General features: G+C 40.2%; 2 protein-coding genes across 2 annotated transcripts; one reads left to right on the top strand and one right to left on the bottom strand.

The window, feature by feature from the left end:
* Positions 1-1,035: 1,035 nt before the first annotated feature.
* LOC134800374 (gustatory receptor for sugar taste 43a-like) lies at positions 1,036-15,764 on the bottom strand. Its single transcript, XM_063772874.1, has 12 exons — positions 15,701-15,764; positions 15,249-15,361; positions 14,536-14,650; positions 11,812-11,894; positions 10,961-11,071; positions 9,922-10,069; positions 6,681-6,836; positions 5,185-5,331; positions 4,151-4,336; positions 3,237-3,346; positions 2,670-2,831; positions 1,036-1,198 (listed from the first exon to the last, which is right to left on the bottom strand). The coding sequence occupies exons 1-12, from the start codon at positions 15,762-15,764 to the stop codon at positions 1,136-1,138; spliced, it is 1,458 nt and encodes a 485-aa protein (XP_063628944.1). The 3' UTR covers positions 1,036-1,135.
* Positions 15,765-17,288: 1,524 nt separating this feature from the next.
* Positions 17,289-20,362, top strand: LOC134800054 (cytochrome P450 6B2-like). The gene is made up of 2 exons (XM_063772511.1): positions 17,289-18,711; positions 20,174-20,362. Exons 1-2 carry the CDS (start codon positions 17,328-17,330, stop codon positions 20,359-20,361), a joined length of 1,572 nt encoding a protein of 523 aa, XP_063628581.1. The 5' UTR covers positions 17,289-17,327; the 3' UTR covers position 20,362.
* Positions 20,363-22,667: the final 2,305 nt, after the last annotated feature.

Genomic DNA, 22,667 nt, shown 5'->3' with positions numbered 1-22,667 from the left:
TTTATTTTATGACTACCTATTATTAGGTAGCTTACTAGGTAGGTACTTTAATATAAGCTTAATATGTAGGTACATTACACTATTATATGAATATTAGCAAAGAGAATAGATAGTATAGAGGGGTCCTGTCATAGTAAATTTTGTAGTCACAGTAAATTTTATTGCCATCTATCGATACACGACCAAAACTCAAAATGAAAACGTATAAAACTATCAAAAAATTAATATATATGGGTAAATGATTTTATTATTTTTATATCATTTTGCCCCATGTTCATTCACTGATACCTATGTGCTAAAATTGTTAAATATGAAACGGTGTCATCACCGCCATCTAGCCGAGGATAGGCCAAAGGTGTCTGCGCCATCTGTCCGAGAATGACTTCATCTTGACATCCGAGGCACGTTTTTTCCTTAGACTTTATTCATCTTATACGGAGTTACATATGTCTTTGATATTAGCAATACGTTTGACTAGATGTATATGCTGTATGTATATTATATACATATATAATTGTATATAACAGGATTTATTTATACACGTTTCATGTCTTGCTTGTAGATTTACTTTACACTTTTAATCTCATATTTAGTTTTGGTTTTCTTCAATTGATGTAATACGTGTACCTATTCCCACTTGTCCCCACCCCACATGACCGCGGCCATTCATGAAGTGGAGACAAACAGTAATGGTTAATAATGTTAATATGAAATACCTATTCAAATCTGTGCCAGACGGGCACAAATGGGAACACACCAATCATTTGTATCTCTTTGCACAAAAGCTATTGACATGAAAAATGCTTCGAAAAATGCGTAGTTTATATCTGATCGATCTCATCGATTATGTTTACTTTTTTTTGTTAAAAATAAGTAAAATTAACAATTCAATAACATACACATTAAAATTTATCCGCGAGCACGCACGGCCGTCCGCTCAGTACTTAGGTACTCAGCGATCTGCGGTCGGAGAAGGACCAGTACAGAATTAATTTCACCTTATATTATATCTATTACGATATATAAAATCATATACACAAGTATACGCTAGCAGTTACACATAACATAAACGACGTGTGTTGTATGCGTGGCCTCTTCTTACGATGCGATAACTATACCTACAGGTCAGTTCATTTTAACTGTCATATCTTTGGAACTGTATTAAAATGACCAAATACGTAGTCACTGCGCCGATTACCTGCAACGAAAATAAGACATTAAATATTTAAAATAAGTTTATTGTAGAAAATTTTATTAAAATGTATTAAAAGAAATTACAAGAAAAGAAGGTAATTATTGATTAAGCCTTTGGCTTCTGCGCGGCACACAGATTACCGATTTTTGTATGCAAACGGCGCGGCGTTCAACGGCCAAACGGCGTGGCCATTAATAGGTGACGGAGCGCAGCAAGAACAGCTCCAGTCGCGAGGGAAGTGCGCCGCCTGACGGTTATCTACAAGTCTTACAGAAGCGACCAGCGGCCGGTCCAGCGTGACCATCCCCAGCGGGGAGTAGGTGACGGAGCGCAGCAGGAGCTGCCGCGAGAACAGCTCCAGACGCGAGGGAAGTGCGCCCCCCGACGGCTATCTACAAGTCTTACAGAAGCGACCAGCGGGCGGTCCAGCGGGGAGTAGGTGACGGAGCGCAGCAGGAGCTGCCGCGAGAACAGGTCCAGACGCGAGGGAAGTGCGCCCCCCGACGGCTATCTACAAGTCTTACAGAAGCGACCAGCGGGCGGTCCAGCGTGGCCATCCCCAGCGGGGAGTAGGTGACGGAGCGCAGCAGGAGCTGCCGCGAGAACAGCTCCAGTCGCGAGGGAAGTGCGCCCCCCGACGATTATCTACAAGTCTAACAGAAGCGACCAGCGGCCGGTCCAGCGTGGCCATCCCCAGCGGGGAGTAGGTGACGGAGCGCAGCAGGAGCTGCCGCGAGAACAGCTCCAGACGCGAGGGAAGTGCGCCCCCCGACGGCTATCTACAAGTCTTACAGAAGCGACCAGCGGGCGGTCCAGCGTGGCCATCCCCAGCGGGGAGTAGGTGACGGAGCGCAGCAGGAGCTGCCGCGAGAACAGCTCCAGTCGCGAGGGAAGTGCGCCCCCCGACGGTTATCTACAAGTCTTACAGAAGCGACCAGCGGCCGGTCCAGCGTGGCCATCCCCAGCGGGGAGTAGGTGACGGAGCGCAGCAGGAGCTGCCGCGAGAACAGCTCCAGTCGCGAGGGAAGTGCGCCCCCCGACGGTTATCTACAAGTCTTAAAGAAGCGACCAGCGGCCGGTCCAGCGTGACCATCCCCAGCGGGGAGTAGGTGACGGAGCGCAGCAGGAGCTGCCGCGAGAACAGCTCCAGACGCGAGGGAAGTGCGCCGCCTGACGGTTATCTACAAGTCTTACAGAAGCGACCAGCGGGCGGTCCAGCGTGACCATCCCCAGCGGGGAGTAGGTGACGGAGCGCAGCAGGAGCTGCCGCGAGAACAGCTCCAGCTCCAGCCGCGAGGGAAGTGCGCCCCCCGACGGTTATCTACAAGTCTTACAGAAGCGACCAGCGGGCGGTCCAGCGTGACCATCCCCAGCGTGGAGTAGGTGACGGAGCGCAGCAGGAGCTGCCGCGAGAACAGCTCCAGCTCCAGCCGCGAGTGAAGTGCGCCGCCTGACGGTTATCTACAATTCTTACAGAAGCGACCAGCGGGCGGTCCAGCGTGGCCATCCCCAGCGGGGAGTAGGTGACGGAGCGCAGCAGGAGCTGCCGCGAGAACAGCTCCAGACGCGAGGGAAGTGCGCCGCCAGACGGCGCGTACGTCATCAGCTGGCACACCAGCTGTTCGGTCCTTTTACCCTGGAATAGTAATTGGAAGTTTAATAATAATATAGCTTGTAATATGTGATTAGTTTATCTTTGACTTATATTTTGTCTATGATTGAACGGATCAAACTATTAATAGTTGGCGCAGTCAGTAGGATTCTAAATTGTAATGACCGCTGTTTTATTAATATACATACATATATGAGCAATAAGGTCATGTATACATACTTTTGACACTTTGTTCGTATCGAAATTTTGTGACGTGATTGTACAAACCGGTAATTTGTTAAAGATCCGTGCCAGCTTTTGTGATCTCCAGCTGTAATATGAACTACCAGTCGAGATTTTCCAGTATTGGGTTATCCTAAGCCATTTTCCATTTGAAGGGATATATACAAGTTGTACTTGTTTGCCACGAAGGTATAAAAAGGTAGGTACCTCAGTAATGGTGTAGTGACAGGGTTCGACCACGACGAACATGCGCAGCATGTGCGTGACGCACCACATAAACTGGAGCACCAAGAAGTGGATTCGATTCGTAGATACAACTGGAAGGATAATATAAACATATTCTTATATTTCCAAAGAATTTTAATCAGTGGCGGAGCTAGGCGTGGTCGAAGTGGGCCGTCGGCCACGGCCTCGCGCCCCAAGGGGGGCCTCGCGCGAGCCCCCTTCGGGCACAGTGAAAGAAATGGGGGCCTCGCAGATGCGACTTCGTCCACGGCTAGATTAGGTCACGCTACGCCACTGGAATTTTTGTATATAGTTTCGTGCAAAATGACGCAGAGATGGTGTTTACGAGACTATAACGTAAGCGTTTGAGTAGTTTTCACCAATAAGACTCATGCTGCTTACAAAAACTTTAAAAATATTCGCACTGTTTGATAATATTATACCTTCTAAACAGTGACAGTTCGTAGGTAACGAAAGGGCCGATGAGAAAGCAGGGCTCGTAAATGGTTAAACATGACTCTGAGAGAAATAGTTGGGAAATAATACTCCAGCTCGCTTATTAATGTTGTACTAAATAGTTTTAGAAATACTATTTACTAGCGACCCACCCCGATTTCGCACCGGTTAACAAATTATATACAAGCCTTCCTCAAGAATCACTATCGATAGGTGAAAACTGCATAAAAATCCATTCAGTGATTTTTGAGTTTATCGCGAACATACAAACACAAACCCACAAACACAAGACGCGGCGGGGGACTTTGTTTTATAATATAAGGTGTAGTGATGAAATACTACCAATTACTTGTTCTGTGGTATAACATTGTCTTGCACAAAAGCAACATACGTGTCCGCACTAGAGTCCGCAGATAGATCATAAGGCTGAACGGACTCACTGATCTCCATAATAAGGAAGTACGGCGTGACAATAAGATGCAGCAGCGTAGACAGCAGTATAACTATGAGCGGGAGCCCATAACTCCTGTCGATCCTCTGCACCACCTCACACAAGGAGCCGTGGAGCGCTGCGAGCCGACGGATGGCCTCGCACGGGGGCACGATTAGGCGGGGCTCTCCGTTTACTGGTCAAAATAAAAAAAATCAATATACATAAATGGGGTTAGTATAGACAGATAGATAGATAAAATCTTTATTCACAACTTACATGCTTTGTGACACAATAAATTAATAACAAGAGACTAAAAGAAAGTTGACAAGATACAAAAAAAGAAAAAGGCAACATACAGTTTGACACAAATGGCAGTAATAGCAATTTACATACTTGACATATTTTACATAAGTTTAGTAAAAGAATATATATTAGGCGCTGACTCAGCATAAATACTGCGGAGACCGCAGCGCTGATCTTCCGTCAGAACCAGTACCGTCTTTACCATAAGGGTACACGGGGCCCGTGCCCAGGGCCCCCATCCTCAGGGGGCCCCGAACGACAGCCATTAACAGTATATTTGATTACCCATAATAAATAGAAGATCATAGTAGAAAAATGTTAGGCTAATTCGCTTTCTTTACTTTCAAAAAGGGCTCCAAATTCTTATGTGCCCAAGGGCCCCAGCATAGTTTAAGACGGCCCTGGTCGGAACCTTAAATAGTATTATTATCTGTTGTTGAATGAAAGAAATATGCTAGAGTTATATAAGTCCTGCAACAGAGTTTAGAAAAGATCTCTATTTGTCTCTTTTCTTTACGTTTAAGCTAGATTCAGCGGCAATTCATTTGTTTCACGAGTACAGGGACCATAATGATAATATGACAACCGTTTAACGGCAAAAACGTTAAAACCCGCACGATCGCGAACTTCCGTTCCGTTCCGTCGTAAGTTTCGCGCAGCGCGCCATCGGTATCTTTTATTCCTTTCTAATTTCCTGGTTTGACGCCCACTTTTAAGATGGAGCCGAAAACTACGCACCGTTTTTCCTAATGATGACGGGGTGGTCTCCCACGCCAGGCAGCGTGTCGACCAGCAAGCTGACGTTGCTGGCGGAGCGGCGCGCGTCGGCCGGAGCGACGCGGATCGCGAACATATTGACGGGTGCTGGTTGTTCCAATTGTTCCACTGAAAAAAAAAGTGGACATGTTAGTAACTGGGTATGATATGAAAAAAAAAAGATAGTTCAATGCGGAATTATCATTCTTGAATTTTGTGAAGTACCTGCTACACTTATGAGAAATTTGTTACGGATTATGTATGTTCCATTTTCCTTCATTATAGTGTATAAAACTTCCTAGTAAAAGTAGCTTAGGTTACAAATGTTTTGGCTTAGAAGAAGAGGATTGAAGGAAGCGACTATGTAGGTAGGTACCTATATGTCTCTGAAATTGAGAATATTATAATGGAAACTTCAAATATTTCAAGCCTTATTAATTGGACTCATTTTACTTGTTTACAACACGGGAAAGAAGGTCATATTATGTACACTCAAGAGCAATTAAAACGGTCACTTTGCTTAGAGTTTCTATATAAAGTGCCCCTTTTTAATTGTTGTTTAGTGTATAATAAGGTAACTAATACCATAATAAAATGTAGCAACAATGTTGCTGATTATTGCACGTTGAATTGCACGTACACACTATTTTCATAAGTACTGCAATTATTATAATGATTACTTAATTAGAAATATTATACTTAATTAGTGATACATAAATACATTCATACATACATATAATCACGCTAATTCCCGGAGGGGTAGACAGAGACCACGGATTTCCACATGCTACGATCCTGACATACCTCTTTCGCTTTCTTCACTTTCATAACATTCCTCATAAGTTCACGCTCGCCGGTAATTAGTGATGTAGGTAAGTATTAAAATTTTCTGCTTTCTTGCGACAAATAGCATACCTATTGGCTAAACGTAATACTTAAGGTGACAGTCCATTTCCAACGACAGCAGCACTACCATTCATTTTACTATGGAAATTGACAATAACACCGACGCGTTCGTACTAGTAGTGCAGCTGCGGTCAGAAATGGAATGTTACCCTTACTAGTGTCGCGCCGTAAGCGCGATGGCGTCGTTGACTGCGCGGAACCGCGTTCGCACGGACAGCGCGGTGAACGCGAACGCGAATAAGGGGTTATTATATCTACATTATTGCCAGACGCTTTCTGGTGTCTTACGACAGACAAAAGCATATACTTTTCTCAATTCTATCCTCAGGTGTCATGTAAAAGGCTAAACGTAATACTTACGCGGTATGGCGACGTGTCGCGCCGTGAGCGCGATCGCGTCGTTGACTGCGCGGAACCGCGTGTGCGCGGACAGCGCGATGAACGCGAACTGCAGCTCCAGAACCATCACCACGTACCAGAGTAGGTGAAGGCGATGTAGTTCGTCACAAGTCAAGGAATTCCCATATACCGTGTAGCGATGTGTTATGTAAAAGGCTAAACTGAATACTTACGCGGTATGGCGACGTGTCGCGCCGTGAGCGCGATGGCGTCGTTGACTGCGCGGAACCGCGTGTGCACGGACAGCGCGGTGAACGCGAACTGCAGCTCCAGAACCATCACCACGTACCAGAGCAGGTAGAAGGCGATGTAGTTCGTCACTATGTCCCCTGAGAAAAATAATTGTCAGTTTTAATTTCAGGCCGCCTGCCGACCCTTTAAAACCTGAACACTACTTTTTTGAAGAACCCCATACTGTAGCCCCTCGACAGGGAGTTGATTTCACAGCCGGAGCGCCCGCAGGAAGAAATTCCTCTTAAACTGCACAGTGCGCGACCATTTAGGCTCTATTAGAGTGTGAGGATAATATGAACACCCTGCAGACGGATTCGTTAGAATGAGCTGACACAAAAACTACCCAGCACTGATTTAAACTTTCACGATTTTTACACATTATTAACCAACCACCAACCAACCGACCATCCAACCAACCAACCAAGCAACCAAGTGGGGGTACTTAATTCGAAAAACTCGCGCGGCTAGAAATATCTTGATGTCAACTTTAGCTAGTCTTCTCCGAGACCACGGGGACAACGCCGTCCTCGAAACGTCGGAGGTAAATCTTAAAACTTAAATAGGTACGCGATTGTACAATTTAACATAACTACATACAGTTCAAATCAAAACGTATTAGGGTCATTCTCTGAGAATACGTCTGCGGTTGAGTCTAATTTCCACGACTCTCATACATTTTGTATGGGTCGCGGCAATTGTCTCTAATTAGACTAATTACGTCTAATTATACCGCAGACATACTTTTTGAGAATGAACCATTATATGCATGTCACGCCGCTTTTTAAAGTCGTTAAGGTCGAAACCAAAACATTTATCCGTAATATACGGTTTGAAAAATACAATTGAAAACTATATAAAGGATGACTCACGTTAGACCGAGCCGGGGCCGGGCCGGAGCTTCCAGAGCCCACCACGTGATCACCGATCAGCCGTCATAGAAAATTACATATCGGACGCCTCGGCCCTGGTACGCATCGGTCTAGCGTGAGTCATCCTTAAATGGTATTTCAAGAAGATAATTATAGATGCACGATTGACGTATGCATCCCCATATTATTATCATGGTATTATGTACATACATTGTATACGCGTTTATCTACTGAGACCATAAATTCAATAAGTGGTCGTTACTTATAATGGCCGCTAGCCGAGACTCTGCTCGGGTATCTTAAAATCACAGACATGTATACAATGGATTACTTAAAGCACTGACTTCCCACGCCAATGTTCATCTATGTTGGGGACATTATGAATATTTATTTTATTTTATTTTATTTTTATACTGTATTTATAGGCGTACTAATTTATTTAATATTAAATTACTTAATTCTAATGTTGTTTTGCCTAATTGAATTTTACTAATAAACATGTTTTTGAATATTTATTGTATTTTTGGACAACTTTCTCAGAGCCACGAGGGAAAATCTCACTTGGAGCATTGAATATCTTCATATCAATTCAAAAATTGCGACTTCGTTTTAGCAAATAGCTTTACGCTCTCCTGAGTAAAAAAACGTTTAAGAGAAACTAATTAACTTCACACATATGGCGTCACAAATAGGTAGGTATGTTTTTATTTATAACATGGACCTCCATATGAGATTCGAAGAAAAAACTTCTTATAAGTAGTAACTCATAAAAATGCTCCCTATAAGAATTGGTCATTTCGTCAACCTTACGTCGTAAGTGTTTTGCCCCATTGCAAAATATAGCTGGTCAAGCAGATCTTGTCAGTAGAAAAAGGCGGCAAATTTGAAAAATGTAGGCACGAAGGGATATCGTCCCATAGAAAATTTTAATTTCGCGCCTTTTTTTACTGACAAGATTTGCTTGACCAGCTATATAAATCATATCACCCATCTAGCTATTGTCAATGGCATGTTTGCTTTACAAACAAACATGCGGCTTCTATTGAGATGTCTGTGGTCTATGGTCTATCTATTATAACCGCTGGATATATCGCTCGATTGATTAACGTACACAATTCGTCAATCTATTTTTGAATGTTGTAGAGCAAACGCTTAGCGTCCCAGATTATGTTTATGTTTACCATTGCCATTGTTATAAGCATGTCTCGGGGTTTTTTCGCAGACATATTCTCAGAGAATGACCAGCCCTATTTAGACGATGCGAGAACTCGCATACGAGTTTCATTACATTGCCGTTTTTGATCGGTCGGTTGAATTGGACGTAACCAACAGTCCGCAATGTAACTAAAATCACATGCGAGTTCGCTCGCCGTCTAAATCAGCCCTATATAATACGTTTTGATTTGAACTGTAGTTATGTTAAATTTTCTAACACCATTTTTATTTATTTACCCATTTTGTTTCTGATTCTTACGGCTCTATTTCATTTCTCACCCTGTATGACTTTGACGTAGATACAGTGGGATAGGAATGACCAGAATAAAGCTTCATGTAAACAATGTCGGATTATTATTAGACGCAGTCACTGATTGATTAAACTCAAATGGGTTTTGTTGAAAGTTATTCGAAAACAACGTGTGTGAAAAAACACATCAATGGAATTCCTGTAAACATGGCTAAATAAAATTAAAACGGTGAATTAAATAAGGACTATGTATCTTTACCTACCTTTTTACAACGTTTGTGTGACTCTTAAGAGTAAAGTATAGCTCGTAGGTACTCGTCCATGCAAAAAGAGAAAACTTTCTCCACTTCTAAACATTTTCCATTCTCCATAATTTTTAGGATGTTATAGGGTATTTGACTACTAGTCAAATCAGTTTCCTTTTTCGAACTGTCAAAACGATTTTCCTACTATGGAATTTATATGGAACACTAGCATGTGACGTCACAATCAAATTACCTACTCATTATAGTTTTATACGGGTTTTAAAATAGAAATTGTGTCTAAAAATAACTGCTGTCTACGTTTCTCTATTAATCTTCTGGTGCTTTATTTCATGCATGGTGTAAAATAATTTATTTTAAATACAGTCAAATATTATGCTGAAGCGATCGCCACCAAAATCAAAGCAAAGATTTAGTGAGTGGAAAACGTTTTCTCCCGAAATAGAAATTGTATGAAAAAAGTGCCTATTGTCAGTATACTCCTCTCTTCAAACCCGGACAGACCCGGTTGAGAGGAAAACAGTCTTGCGGGCCGGACGGTCAAGTGGTTAAGATGATATTACAACTTGCAACTGTAACTTACATTCTCTGTTAATCTTCTTGGCCTGCAGCACATAAAAGCAGAAGTCGTCTGCGATAAGCACGGTGAAGAAGATGAGGATCGCCAGCAGAACCGCGCAGAGTTTGCGTTCATTGGCGAGGGAATATTGGGCTCCTATACTGTTGTCCACCTGCAATCAACAAGTATAACTGTCAAAAAATGGTTTTTCACCACACCAACTGGTAAAGGCTCTCTTGATTGTTCAAAAACTGATAGCAAAGTTGCATTTTATTCACATGTGAGGCAAAGTAATCAAATGCAAATTTTGAGTTAATTTCTTATGTTTGCTGCTAGAATTTACTTTTAAATGATGATTTTGAATGATAAATATTTAATAACATTTATTTGGATTGGATTTGGATTGATTTTGCGTGATATTTTATAGTCAGATAATATTTTATTCGGCTTGGTGTGGTGAAAAATTTTATGTTTCATTCAGGGGCAAATTTTGTTTAACCCTTGTGCTTTGAAACCCTCGCAACGCTCAAGATTTCATATTTTGAACCACTCGCTACGCTCGTTTTTCAATTTTGGAATCTTTCGCTTGCTCGGGTATCAATATTAGCACGAGCGGTTAAACAACAACTTTGCCCCCTTGTAAAACAAATAACTATTGTGACACACACTTTTATTGCTGACTATACTCATTTGCATGTACTTCTTGAGACCTCTCTAATCAGCCTAAACTCGATGTGTTTGTGTTTTTCCATCGAGTAGTTCTTGAGTAGTTCCCCTTCCTACCTCCCGACTGCATCATTAGATCAGATACGGCCATGTTACTTCAGTAAATTCGCCTTTGTACTAATGATGTGGGTTCTTTCATGTTTTATGTTTCTTTTTGTACAATAAAGTATTTTTTACTACTACTACTACCTACTAAATTATTACAGAGATATACAAAGGAATGAAGATAACACAAGGGTAATATTGAAAGTTTTAAGAATATCAAAAACTTAACTATATGTGTTCATATTTTCTGCCAGAGGTACCAGGGCATCAGAAATAGTTTAGAGTAACTCACAGACGCGACGTTGTCCATAAACTTGAGCATCTCCCGCATCCTCCTTGGAGCGCCGTACACGCCGGCGCCCGCGGTGATCACCACCACTAACACGTCGCATGTCGATACGACCTGCGGCATAAATGTAGCTTCTAAAGGTTACATTTAGATTGTGACTGCTGCACACTTACTACTGCCTACTGCCACAGTGTTGCGGTGGCGGGAAATAGCAGATATGTAGGTATTACACTGAGAGAAAAGTATAACAAAAACACACTTAGAATTACAAAAAAAAAACTTAATCCGGGGACAAGGAGAGTCAACTAATAGGAACAAATTGACTTTTGCAATTTCTATTAGTTCTTGCAATTTCTATTATCTGTTTGTTGAAATTAGATTTAGGATTACTGAGCTGTTTGTAGAAATAAATAAACTTTACAGAAATAGTGAAACTTCCATAATTATTACTAAACTTCATTTTTTCCCCCAGTACAGAACTGTTTTTTAATTCCTGGTGATAATTTTTCTCTCAGTGTACTTTCAATTTCCTTGTTTGTAAAAAGTAAGAGCGCATCGCCTAGCGTGGTACGGGCATGTGATGCGGAGGGATGAACGTCATGTGACGAGAAAGGTATTACGAATGAATGTGGAGGGAAGTAACGGGAGAGGAAAATCGAGGAAAGGGTGGATTGACGTGTGAGAGATGATATGAAACGAACACGAGTGAATAATGAGATGACGGGCGAGAGAGAGGTATGGAAGAAAAAGACATGCTGCGCCGACCCCAAGTGAATAGGACAAGGGCAACAGAATGATGACTTTCAATTTCCTTGTTTGACTTGGGAAAATGTCAGGAAACACTGACTATTTACCTGCGACATTCGTGACGACATCCGCACAGACAGCTCGACCCCGATGTTGATTTCCGTCGCGAGCCCGAAGATTGTACAAATTACTGAAATTTCATACTAAATTACTTATACATCGGTAAGACTAGGTGAGGTAAGAGGAACTACGGGTCAAGAGAAATATTTGTAGGGAAAATAAAGTAAGGTAGGTACCTATAAGTAACACTTTCTTGTACGGAAGAGAGGAATACAGGTACATCAGATAGAACATAATTTCGTTCAGATACATACTGTATAGCGGTGTCCCGCTCGCACACCGGAGCGGCGTGCGGATATAGTAGGGACAAGGGCGAACTCACAGACAAAACATCCTCCAGACTGAGCATTATAGTCGCGCTACCCCCAGCATAGTCGCGCTATACCCCCTCTGCCACGCATACGGTAATTTTACTCCATGTTCGAGTCGAAAGTGTCTTTGTGTGACGTCCGTGTCTTTGAACGGACCAATCACGGCACGGGACTTCGCTCACCTCGTCCCGCGCACCCCCGCATTTTTGGCATCATCGGTTGCATGAAATAATTGCTCTAAACTCGGTCTAGCCGAACCAAACCATTCAAAAGTTAGAGACAGTTAAAAATACGTATTAAAAATATGTTACTTAAATGATAATACTGAAAACGAAATGAAATGATAAATATTAAACTAATTCATAAATAAAAATTAACTTAAAAATACTAATGTAGAATGACTTTCCTCATACAGTTTCTCTTACCCCATCTGGCCTATAATACGTTTTTAAATCTAACTAAGTACTGTATACACTACCTACTCTATGTGTATACCTACATATATACCTCTATGTATCTTTCTATAACTATAAGGTATTAGTGAAAGCATATGCATAAAATCATACATTTAGGCCCCCTGCTTCACCGTGACAATAAATCGTGTTGCTGCCAAGATATTAGTGGACGACCAAGATAAAGATTAAAAGCACCTAATGAGTTAAAGTAAGTACCTATATATCGAATATTTGCTTATTGAATGAAAGGGACAGATACTCGTATGTAGGTACTTCAATGCCAAATACAATAACACCCTTACAAATTACGTAAAATGAAAGGAATCTTTTAGATAATCAGAGACCCCGATTTTCTTGTAATTATACCTACGAGTACCTTTCTTCTCTTATTTACCTTTTCTTTCCTATTACGCTCCACGTAACTGTGTGTGAAATTATATTCTCCGGAAGCTAAGGAATGAATTTTAATATATCTCTCATAGAGTGAATAGAATCAGGCGTTACTTTGCGGAAATACATTCTAATTAAAATGAAAATATTACTTTGCTAATCCGCGAAAAGCGCGAGTCTTAATATTTTCGTTTTAATCTCTCATAGAATTTAAAATCTAATCTTTATTTTTGGTTATCTATTTATAGGTACAATCTAAGGAAAACAACCAATATCAAGACATGACAAATGATATAGAATGAAGACTGGCCAAAGGTGGTTTAAATTGGCATAAAAATTAGCAAATCGTCCATCATTGATAAAAAAATGGTTGTCTGTAAAGACGGTTTACGGACGGATAATTTTGCGTGATAACGTCATAAGAAAACATTGATGAAAAATAGCCGTAACGTTACCATGCAGATATATGTCCACAACGTGACACTTTTTCGTGCATGCTACCGGTGTTCATCGATTTATTAAGACGTTATCACGTCAAAACGGTTAGCTGGAAGAGATCCCTTTTAGCGATAAGTTCGCTTTTGAACATGTATCTTTTACTGCGTTTTGTCTTTTTGTGTAAACATGTTTATGTGCAATAAAGTGACATATACACATAAAACAGTCTTATTCATTTTACTTTTCGAATTCGTGCAAAATTAATATTAGCCATCCATATTCTCCTTTTTAATAATACAACGTCCGTGATATTCAGACATATTAAATACGTTTGACTCTTAATGAATGAATGAATGAATGAATGAATGAATAATATTTATTTCAGGACTAGTCCCATATTATGTTAGAAACAAGTTTATACTACTTAAATTTAGTGTTAGTGCAAAACAACATAAATAAAATTAACAAATAAAACTTATAACCTACCTACGTGGAGCGCGATACATGGAGCTGTGTCCATCTCCGCATCAGCGCGGAATCCCAGCGGTCCGCGAACGCGCTCAGGAGCCCGTTGGTGCTGCAGCGAACTCGGGCTAGCAGGGAGGCGCACCGCTTGCGCATTATGGCAGCAAAATCGTCGGTCCGCGCCTCCGCAAACATGCCCGACGCACTACAGTGCCGCGGCAACCCCAACAGAACCCTAAACGCGTTGTTATATTGGACTCGCAAGTCGCTATATGCCCGCTGCGTAAAGTTGACCCACAGACCGCATGTATAAAAAGATTGGCAATATGCCTTGAACAATGTAATTTTCACAGGCTGTGAGCATCTTGCGAACCTGCGAGCCAACATATTACAACATATTAATAAAACTCTCTAGCTATTTTCGACTTATAAAGCGTGCGTGACATGGTTTTAATATATTCACATTCTACTTTCTTTCAATTTCATCAGAGCGTTTTCGTGGTCAAAGCTCAAGTGTTTTGTAGCACAGCTACCAATCCAATTTCTTTCTCCAATGTGTATTGCGTCTCACATTTTACTTAATGAGAGAGTAAGACGTAATGACATTGGACAAATAAATTGGACAGGTGGAAAGGTGGAATAACACCCTTACCTAATATTGTGACTAATATGTAACTATATATGCACATAGCGCTAGATATAGTGACTGTAAAGCCGTTGGACTGCGTCTCGAACTTAAGCGGCGCTAGACCGAAGAAACTGGATATCTGGAACAAATATAAAATACATTACGGTTGTTTCAAAAGGCAGAAAACCTGCGCGGTAACTACATACTAGTAGAATACTAACTGGCCACTGCAAGTTGAACAACCACATGTCTCAAATGGGTACAAGACGCGGCACGCAGGTTCCGCCAGAGTCAGAGAAAACAATTAAAACACTTTACAACATTACAGCCCAGTTCTCTCCTCGCGTTGCTGCCACCGCGATCCCCCATGCCCCCGCCCCATCCTTTGCTGACTGAGCATCTCTTACCCTAAGAATGAAGGCGTGGGCCCCTCCGACCACGCAATGTGTCGACACCTCCGGCTTGGTGTTCTCTCCTATTGCTGCCACCCTTTCTTTGCTGACTGAACATCCCTTACCCTAAGAATGAAGGCGTGTGCCCCTCCAACAACGCAATGTGTCGACACCTCCGGCTTGGTGTTCTCTCCTATTGCTGCCACCCTTTCTTTGCTGACTGAACATCCCTTACCCTAAGAATGAAGGCGTGTGCCCCTCCAACCACGCAATGTGTCGACACCTCCGGCTTGGTGTTCTCTCCTATTGCTGCCACCCTTTCTTTGCTGACTGAACATCCCTTACCCTAAGAATGAAGGCGTGGGCCCCTCCGACCACGCAATGTGTCGACACCTCCGGCTTGGTGTTCTCCCCCGGCGTTGCTGCCACCGCTCCATCCTTTCCAGACGGTTCCACACCTAAAACAAAAATTTTCATCAGATAAATCATACTATAGCAATATAATTTTAGTATAAATACTTAAAGGCTGAGGGATCTGACGAGAAAAAGTTTGAACAGAAATATAAATAGGTACCTAATAGAGATAAAAAGGTAAACCCGCGCGACGGCCATATCTGCCGTCGCAAGTTTCACGCAGCGCGTCATATCTTTTGTTTCTATCTATTTTATGTACTATGTCGTGGCGTTAAAATAAATGTATTTCTTCTTCTTCTTGATATGTAAAAGAAAAAGTGACGGAGCGGAGTGAAGTGGTGGAGGCCGGATTCGAACCGGCGTCTTTAGCTATCGCGGCTAACGCTCTGAACGCCAAGGCCACTCCATCGCGGCGGAACCGGTCACAATTTCTCGAATATCTGCCATATTAGAAAGACTAGGCGTCTTTGACCATTACATTACAATGTAATAGTACACTTTGTATTACACTACATTGTATTTTATCAATATTTATGCCTGACTATGGCATATTTATGTCCATATAACTAATTGTCCATCGCACATTCATTATACTTAGTTATCGATGAATAAACAACGTCATCAATGTTGCAATTCGTTGATCATTCTGTACACTCCGGGAAGAAGTTGATAAATCGAGATATACAATTAAAGAAATTCTATTTGAACAAATCATAATAACTGCTTTATTGACAAAACAAAGAAAGAAATAAACAAACATTCTATTTTAAATTCAAATTTCTTCAATTTTTTATCTCGAGTTATCTTTAATTTTATATTAGTCAAACTATCTACTTAGATACTTACCATGTCGGAAATTGGAACACTAACTTCACTTCGCGCAAGTAAAATATTAAAACAATAATTTTTACCAAGAAGTAGATAATATCCATTGAATGCAAAATAATTAGAGCTGCGTACAAATAGTTTTAAAGTAAAAAAAATATTCTAAAACAACCTAACTCCAACCCGTCCCCAACGTCGCCTAATCATTTATTATTACGAAAATTATACTAAAACTTGTTCCTAACTGTCAAATTATTAAACGCCCATGTTGCAAGTTATAGTGGAATAATGATTTAATGCTAGTTGGTATACAGCAGGAAGAATATATTCTTTTAGGAAAAAGTCTAGGTCTTTTTAAAGTTTAGGATGAAAAAAATATACGAAAAAGTTTTCGAACAAAGAGATGAGTTTTATGCACAAACTGTTTTCATAAGAAAAATGCAACGATATTAATAGGTACAAAGGTGTTACATATTTGACCTACTTACATCCCCAATCAACCCATAAAAGTTAATACTTTTTTAATGATGATCAATAATCATTACTACCTAATAAGACACGCTTTAAAATACGATATTAATATATTAATCTCTAAATAGAAAAAGATTAAGTATATAAATATCTATCAGTATTTTTATATGTTTTATTATTCGTGTGTATAATTAGATTTATTTAGGGATTTAGATTTAATTTAGTATATAAATTAATATATATTCATTACTTAATATTCATTCAATGTAACGGTAAATATTTGATACGTGAACGGTCATAAATAGTCATTTGCTGAAACGGCCAGTTTTACGAACCCATAAATACGGGAGACATTAAGTTTATCTTTTGTGTAAGTTCCATGAAAACTTCTGGTATAATATGGATTTACAAATCTACTACTATGTATGTACAAAAAAACTACTCATATATGTATATATCTTTATTGCATGTTTCATGAAATAAAGTTAGTTAGATATCAAACAAAATATAAAACACTTATAAATACGCAGTATGCAAAGAATCATCAAAAATAAATACTTACTTTAGGTACCTACTCCTTGTTATGTCCGTTTAGTAACATATGTATATTTATGGCAAATGTTGGTCGCCCTAATAGCTCTACATCCGTAAGTACGTCGATATATAAGACTCGCATATCAAAACAAAACATTTAAGTCTGGCATCTCCTACGATATGATCGTTTTAGTCCTCATATCGGCCACTGTCGTGGCCCTCTCGATACTTTACTTCATAGCCAATAGAAAATTAAATTACTGGGAGAAAAGAGGAGTACCCTTCGAGAAACCAGTACCCATATTCGGAAATTTTGCGGGATACATTTTATTAAAGGCGTACTGGGGCAAATCGGCCCAAAAATTATGCAAAAAGTTTCAAAAAGAACCGTATTTCGGAGTTTATTATGGTACGGAGCCTGCCTTAGTGGTACAAGACCCCGAGCTGATCAAGCTCATCACAACTAAAGACTTCTACTACTTCAGCAGCCGAGAGGTATCCAACTACACACATTTAGAAACTTTTACTCAAAATCTGTTCTTCACTCAAGGCAACCGATGGAAGGTACTTCGACAGAATCTGACGCCGCTCTTCTCGTCCTCCAAGATGAAGCACATGTTTCACTTAGTTGAAACGTGTTCAAAGAAATTCGAAACTCTTCTTGACGAAGAAACCAAGAAGTCTCCAGACCTTGATGTCAGAGCGACATCAGTGCGGTTTGCTATGGACAGTATCACTTCCTGCGCCTTTGGGGTAAACAGCAATGTTATGGGAAAAGATTCTGATAACAATCCTTTCAAGGTCATGGGTGACCTGCTCTTTGAACTGACAAACTACAGAGGATTCAAGATTGTAGCACGCGCTATTTGGCCTTATGTGTTTTATGGCTTAGGTTTCAAGACATTCCCTGAAGAACTCGACAAGTTCTTCAACAAACTACTATCTGATGTATTCAAAGATCGAAACTACAAGCCATCCGCAAGGAACGATTTTGTTGATCTCATGCTAAACTTAAAAGAAAATAAGTTCTTGTCTGGAGATAGCATGAGTAATGTAAAGTCGGAGTCCGAAAAAAAAGAACGGATAAACTTAGAAGTGACAGACGAGTTGCTGATTGCTCAATGCATAGTATTTTTCGCCGCTGGTTTTGAAACTAGCGCATCTGTCATGTGCTTTACGTTGTACGAATTAGCTAAAAATCCTGAAAAACAACCAAGATTGTTCGAGGAGGTGGATGCGTATTTGAAGAAATCTGGGGGTAAAGTTACTTATGATTGCCTAACAGAGTTGCCGTATCTAGAAGCGTGTGTGAACGAAGCGATGAGACTGTACCCGGTACTAGGAGTGCTGGCTCGCGAGGTGGTGGAACCCTACACCCTGCCTTCAGGCCTGGTGCTAGAGAAGGGGATGCGCGTCCACCTGCCGGTGTACCACTTGCATCATAACGAAGATTTGTTCCCGGAGCCTGAGAAATACCGACCAGAAAGGTTCATGGGTGAAGAGAAGAAGAATATCGTTCCCTATTCGTACATGCCTTTTGGAGAGGGACCTAGAATATGTATTGGTAAGTTTAGTTTTTTTGGCATTTTTTAAGTATTTTATGATTATTAGTACACATCGGTAACTCGTGGCATTTAGGTAGCACTTAAAAGATTAGTTTAATTAATTCCTTTTTTTAGTGGTTTCTTTTTCTCGAGTCGTATAGGAAGAACATTGTCACATCACTAGTCTGTTAGAAACTGTCAAGTGCCACGGGTTACCGATGTGTGCTCATCACTAATCTTTAAAGTGCTACCTAAATGTCACGAGTTACCGATGTGTAATTATTAGTCTTTAATGTGTTAAGGAGCTACCAATGGTATTGAGTTCGGAAGTTCGTTATAAAATAAGTATTTTACATTCACTTTTCACAATATCCGTTTAACCAATTTTTCTAACCCTTGTGTCATACATTGTCTTCCACTGTGTTACAATAATTTAAGTCGGGCCTGAACGAATTAAAAAAATATAGGTTTCATTATTTTGTGAGAGAATTTATTCTTATAGGTATGGCACTTAACGATGGCCAATTTATATAGATATATTATTTTATTAGTGAATAATGACTAAACAAAAAGTTATCTACTAAATATAAATACAGATCTACATTAAACTAACTTGTCGGTATTTATATAATTATTTTCAAGTCCCTCCTACAAAGTATAAAAATGATCAAACATTCACCAAAAACACAATTTGTTATTTAACTTTCTCAATTCCTTTGTAATTCGTTTGAATTTTGTAACAGCAACAATCTTAAAATTAGATAAAGCTATCATCTGATTTATCGTCGTCGTCAGATTTGTAATTATAGAAAGAGCTTCTTGGGTCCTAAACAAATTTAAACAGATTAAAGAGCAGAGAAGTTAAATATTGATCATGATCACAATTGATGATGTCCTCCCAGACGTATCCGTCGACGGCGACACCCGGACAAATCAGTATCAGGTATTCAGTAAAGCCTGACGTCCATGGGCTCGAACGTGACTTGCGAAACCGAGTTTTGTTTTAAACTTCCGGCCGCAAGACATGCAGTAAAGCTCGCCATTTGAGTCGCACCTAAGAGTATGTGTAGGAGGGCTTGGGCCGATATTTTCGAAAATTGCAAAGTTCCAGTGAAATTGGCTCGGTATTTTTTTCTGTACGTTTATTGCCAAACCTTCGTACAGTTAGTTTCGATTTCTATGACACTTGAAATATACGCCAATGAGTGACGTAAATGTTTAGTGAAACAGTCTTCAACAGTTAAGAACATTGAGTAATCTCTAATCTGAACGGGAAATTTCTAAGTGGAGACTTCCATGAGAATTTTCTCATGAAAGATTCCAGAAATTTTGAAAATTTTAAGAATGTTCTGCAACTTTCACATTTGCTTTATCGAAATTTCTTGATCTGCCGAATACTCAATGAGCAATAGAGAGACAGACAAAGAAATTTCGATATTCGTTTTTGACGTGGCCGAAATCACAAAATGCTTTTGTTTTCAGGAATGCGTTTTGCCCGTATGCAAATGATGGCCGGCATGGTGACCCTGCTGAAGAAGTATAGCCTGAGTTTAGCGCCAGGCATGCCGCGCGAGGTGGACTTCGAACCTAGAACCTTTATCACGCAGGCGAAGGATCCCATCAGGCTGACGCTCACTCCACGCCCCGGCACGGAGAGGATGTTTGCCTAATCCTTAAACAGTACCGTCTTTACCATAAGGGCACACGGGTCCCGTGCCCAGGGCCCCCATCCTCAGGGGGACCTGAAGGACAGACAGTAACTGTATATTTGATTACACATAATAAATATTAGATCATAGTAGAAAAATGTTAGTTTAAGTCGCTTTCTTTACTTTCCAAAAGGGCCCCAAATCTTATGTCCCAAGGGCCCCAGCATAGTTTAAGACGGCCCTGTCCTTAATAATAAATTTATATAACATTTAAAACTTTCACGTTAATACACATATTAAATCATAATTTATTCGGCTCTATCGCGAATTAACTTTGTTACATTTAGGTATGTATTATATACACATTAACTAATAATGTGACATGAGTTTTTGATATTAAATATATTGAATTGAATGGGTCGATGGGTGGTTTGTTTTTTGTGATGTCTCAACTTTTCATTTACTTTTCGTAGGGTACCTACACAAATCTCTGTTTTGATATTTTTGCTGGAACGTCAGATATCCGCGACCACGACCAGTGTAACTAACAGGGAAACGTCGAAAATATTATAAATTGTTCTTATAATGATCATATATTCGTTGTTGACTAATTTACGAGCATATTTCCATAATTGAATGTTCCAAATACTATATATAGTTAAGTTACCTTTAAGATTGATTTACGGAGTTATTTCTGGAACCATAAGCGTCAAGAAACTTGCAAAATATTTTGATAATATGGAATAAAAATTCGAATAACAACAATTTACATAATGTTATTTTTTATAGAATTTCCAAAGTACCTAGTTAGCTATGTTTAGTTAAGGAAACACAAACACATGGTCAACTTTGTAAACAACGCAGAACGAGATAATTTGAATATCATTATATCATCACAAATATAATTAAGTTCTTTGCAACATTGTAGCTCTCACGCCATCATAATATGTAAGTAGGTAATTATTTACTTATAATTAAACCGAATATCATACAATTGCAATAACACATTGCAATTGCATGACTTTCGGTTCAGCTTTCAGTCCCTCCCATGCGAAGAAACGTGCTATAATTAAAAATTCGCAGAAAAAATAGGGCTACATTGGAAAATACAGTAACTTTAGGACTAAGAAATCATTTTTTTATTAATAAGATTAATCATCATCAGCACAGGCCTTTGCGTCTATTGCAGACGATTTATGCATTACCTACTGTTTAGACAACGGGTTTGGTGACTGTGGAGGCCGATGCGTGAGCGGCACGACCTCCCCTCCCACATTTTCCAGTCCCACAAACCGGGACTAAAACCTAAGGTGGCATGAGCTTTCTCTGACAAAAATAATATTAATAGCACCATCTTAAATAAGGTCATTAGCTCATTGCATTTGCCCTCGTCATCTTTCGTTGCAATCCCCTATCCATAAGATCCATCATTCCATACTAACTTTAATTGCGCTCTTTACTACTTCGCAAACTAATACGGTGATGAGGAGGACTAACTCTCTGGATAACTGTCTCAACTAGCATGATGAAGCGACCGACATGTAATAAAACTAAGTAAACGGATTATATCGCGAATAACGAAATTAATTAATTTTACATACATCTAATGAATTTTACATAGCTACATCCCGACGTTTCGAACCCTTTAAATATAAGAATAAGAAACCATTTATTGCCAAAAAACAGACAGGTTACAAATATAATAAAAAAAAACCGGGCAAGTGCGAGTCGTACTCGCGCACGAAGGGTTCCGTACCATAATGCAAAAAAAAACGAAAAAAAAAGCAAAAAAAAAAAACGGTCACCCATCCAAGTACTGACCACTCCCGACGTTGCTTAACTTTGGTCAAAAATCACGTTTGTTGTATGGGAGCCCCATTTAAATCTTTATTTTATTCTGTTTTTAGTATTTGTTGTTATAGCGGCAACAGAAATACATCATCTGTGAAAATTTCAACTGTCTAGCTATCACGGTTCGTGAGATACAGTTGGTGACAGACAGACGGACGGACGGACGGACGGACGGACGGACTGACGGACGGACGGACGGACGGACAGCGAAGTCTTAGTAATAGGGTCCCGTTTTACCCTTTGGGTACGGAACCCTAAAAATGACATGTGCGGAAAAAGGAACGGGCTCACCATACGCTGCGTCAGCCATTTCAATAGGTACACATTGCCTGCGCTGCTGATTTTCAGTCCGTCCCCTTCACTGAACCACATTGATATGTATGCGGGTTAAAGGAAATTTTACAGAGATCTAGACCTTGACACGCTCTTATTCTCTTAACAATAAAGTCGCGTCAAGATCATTTTGAACACCTGGC

This window comes from Cydia splendana, chromosome 19 (assembly GCF_910591565.1).
Source record: "Cydia splendana chromosome 19, ilCydSple1.2, whole genome shotgun sequence".
Lineage (NCBI taxonomy): Eukaryota > Metazoa > Arthropoda > Insecta > Lepidoptera > Tortricidae > Cydia > Cydia splendana.
The sequence above is the reverse complement of the archived record's forward strand: the minus strand, read 5'-3'. Positions and strand labels throughout refer to the sequence as shown.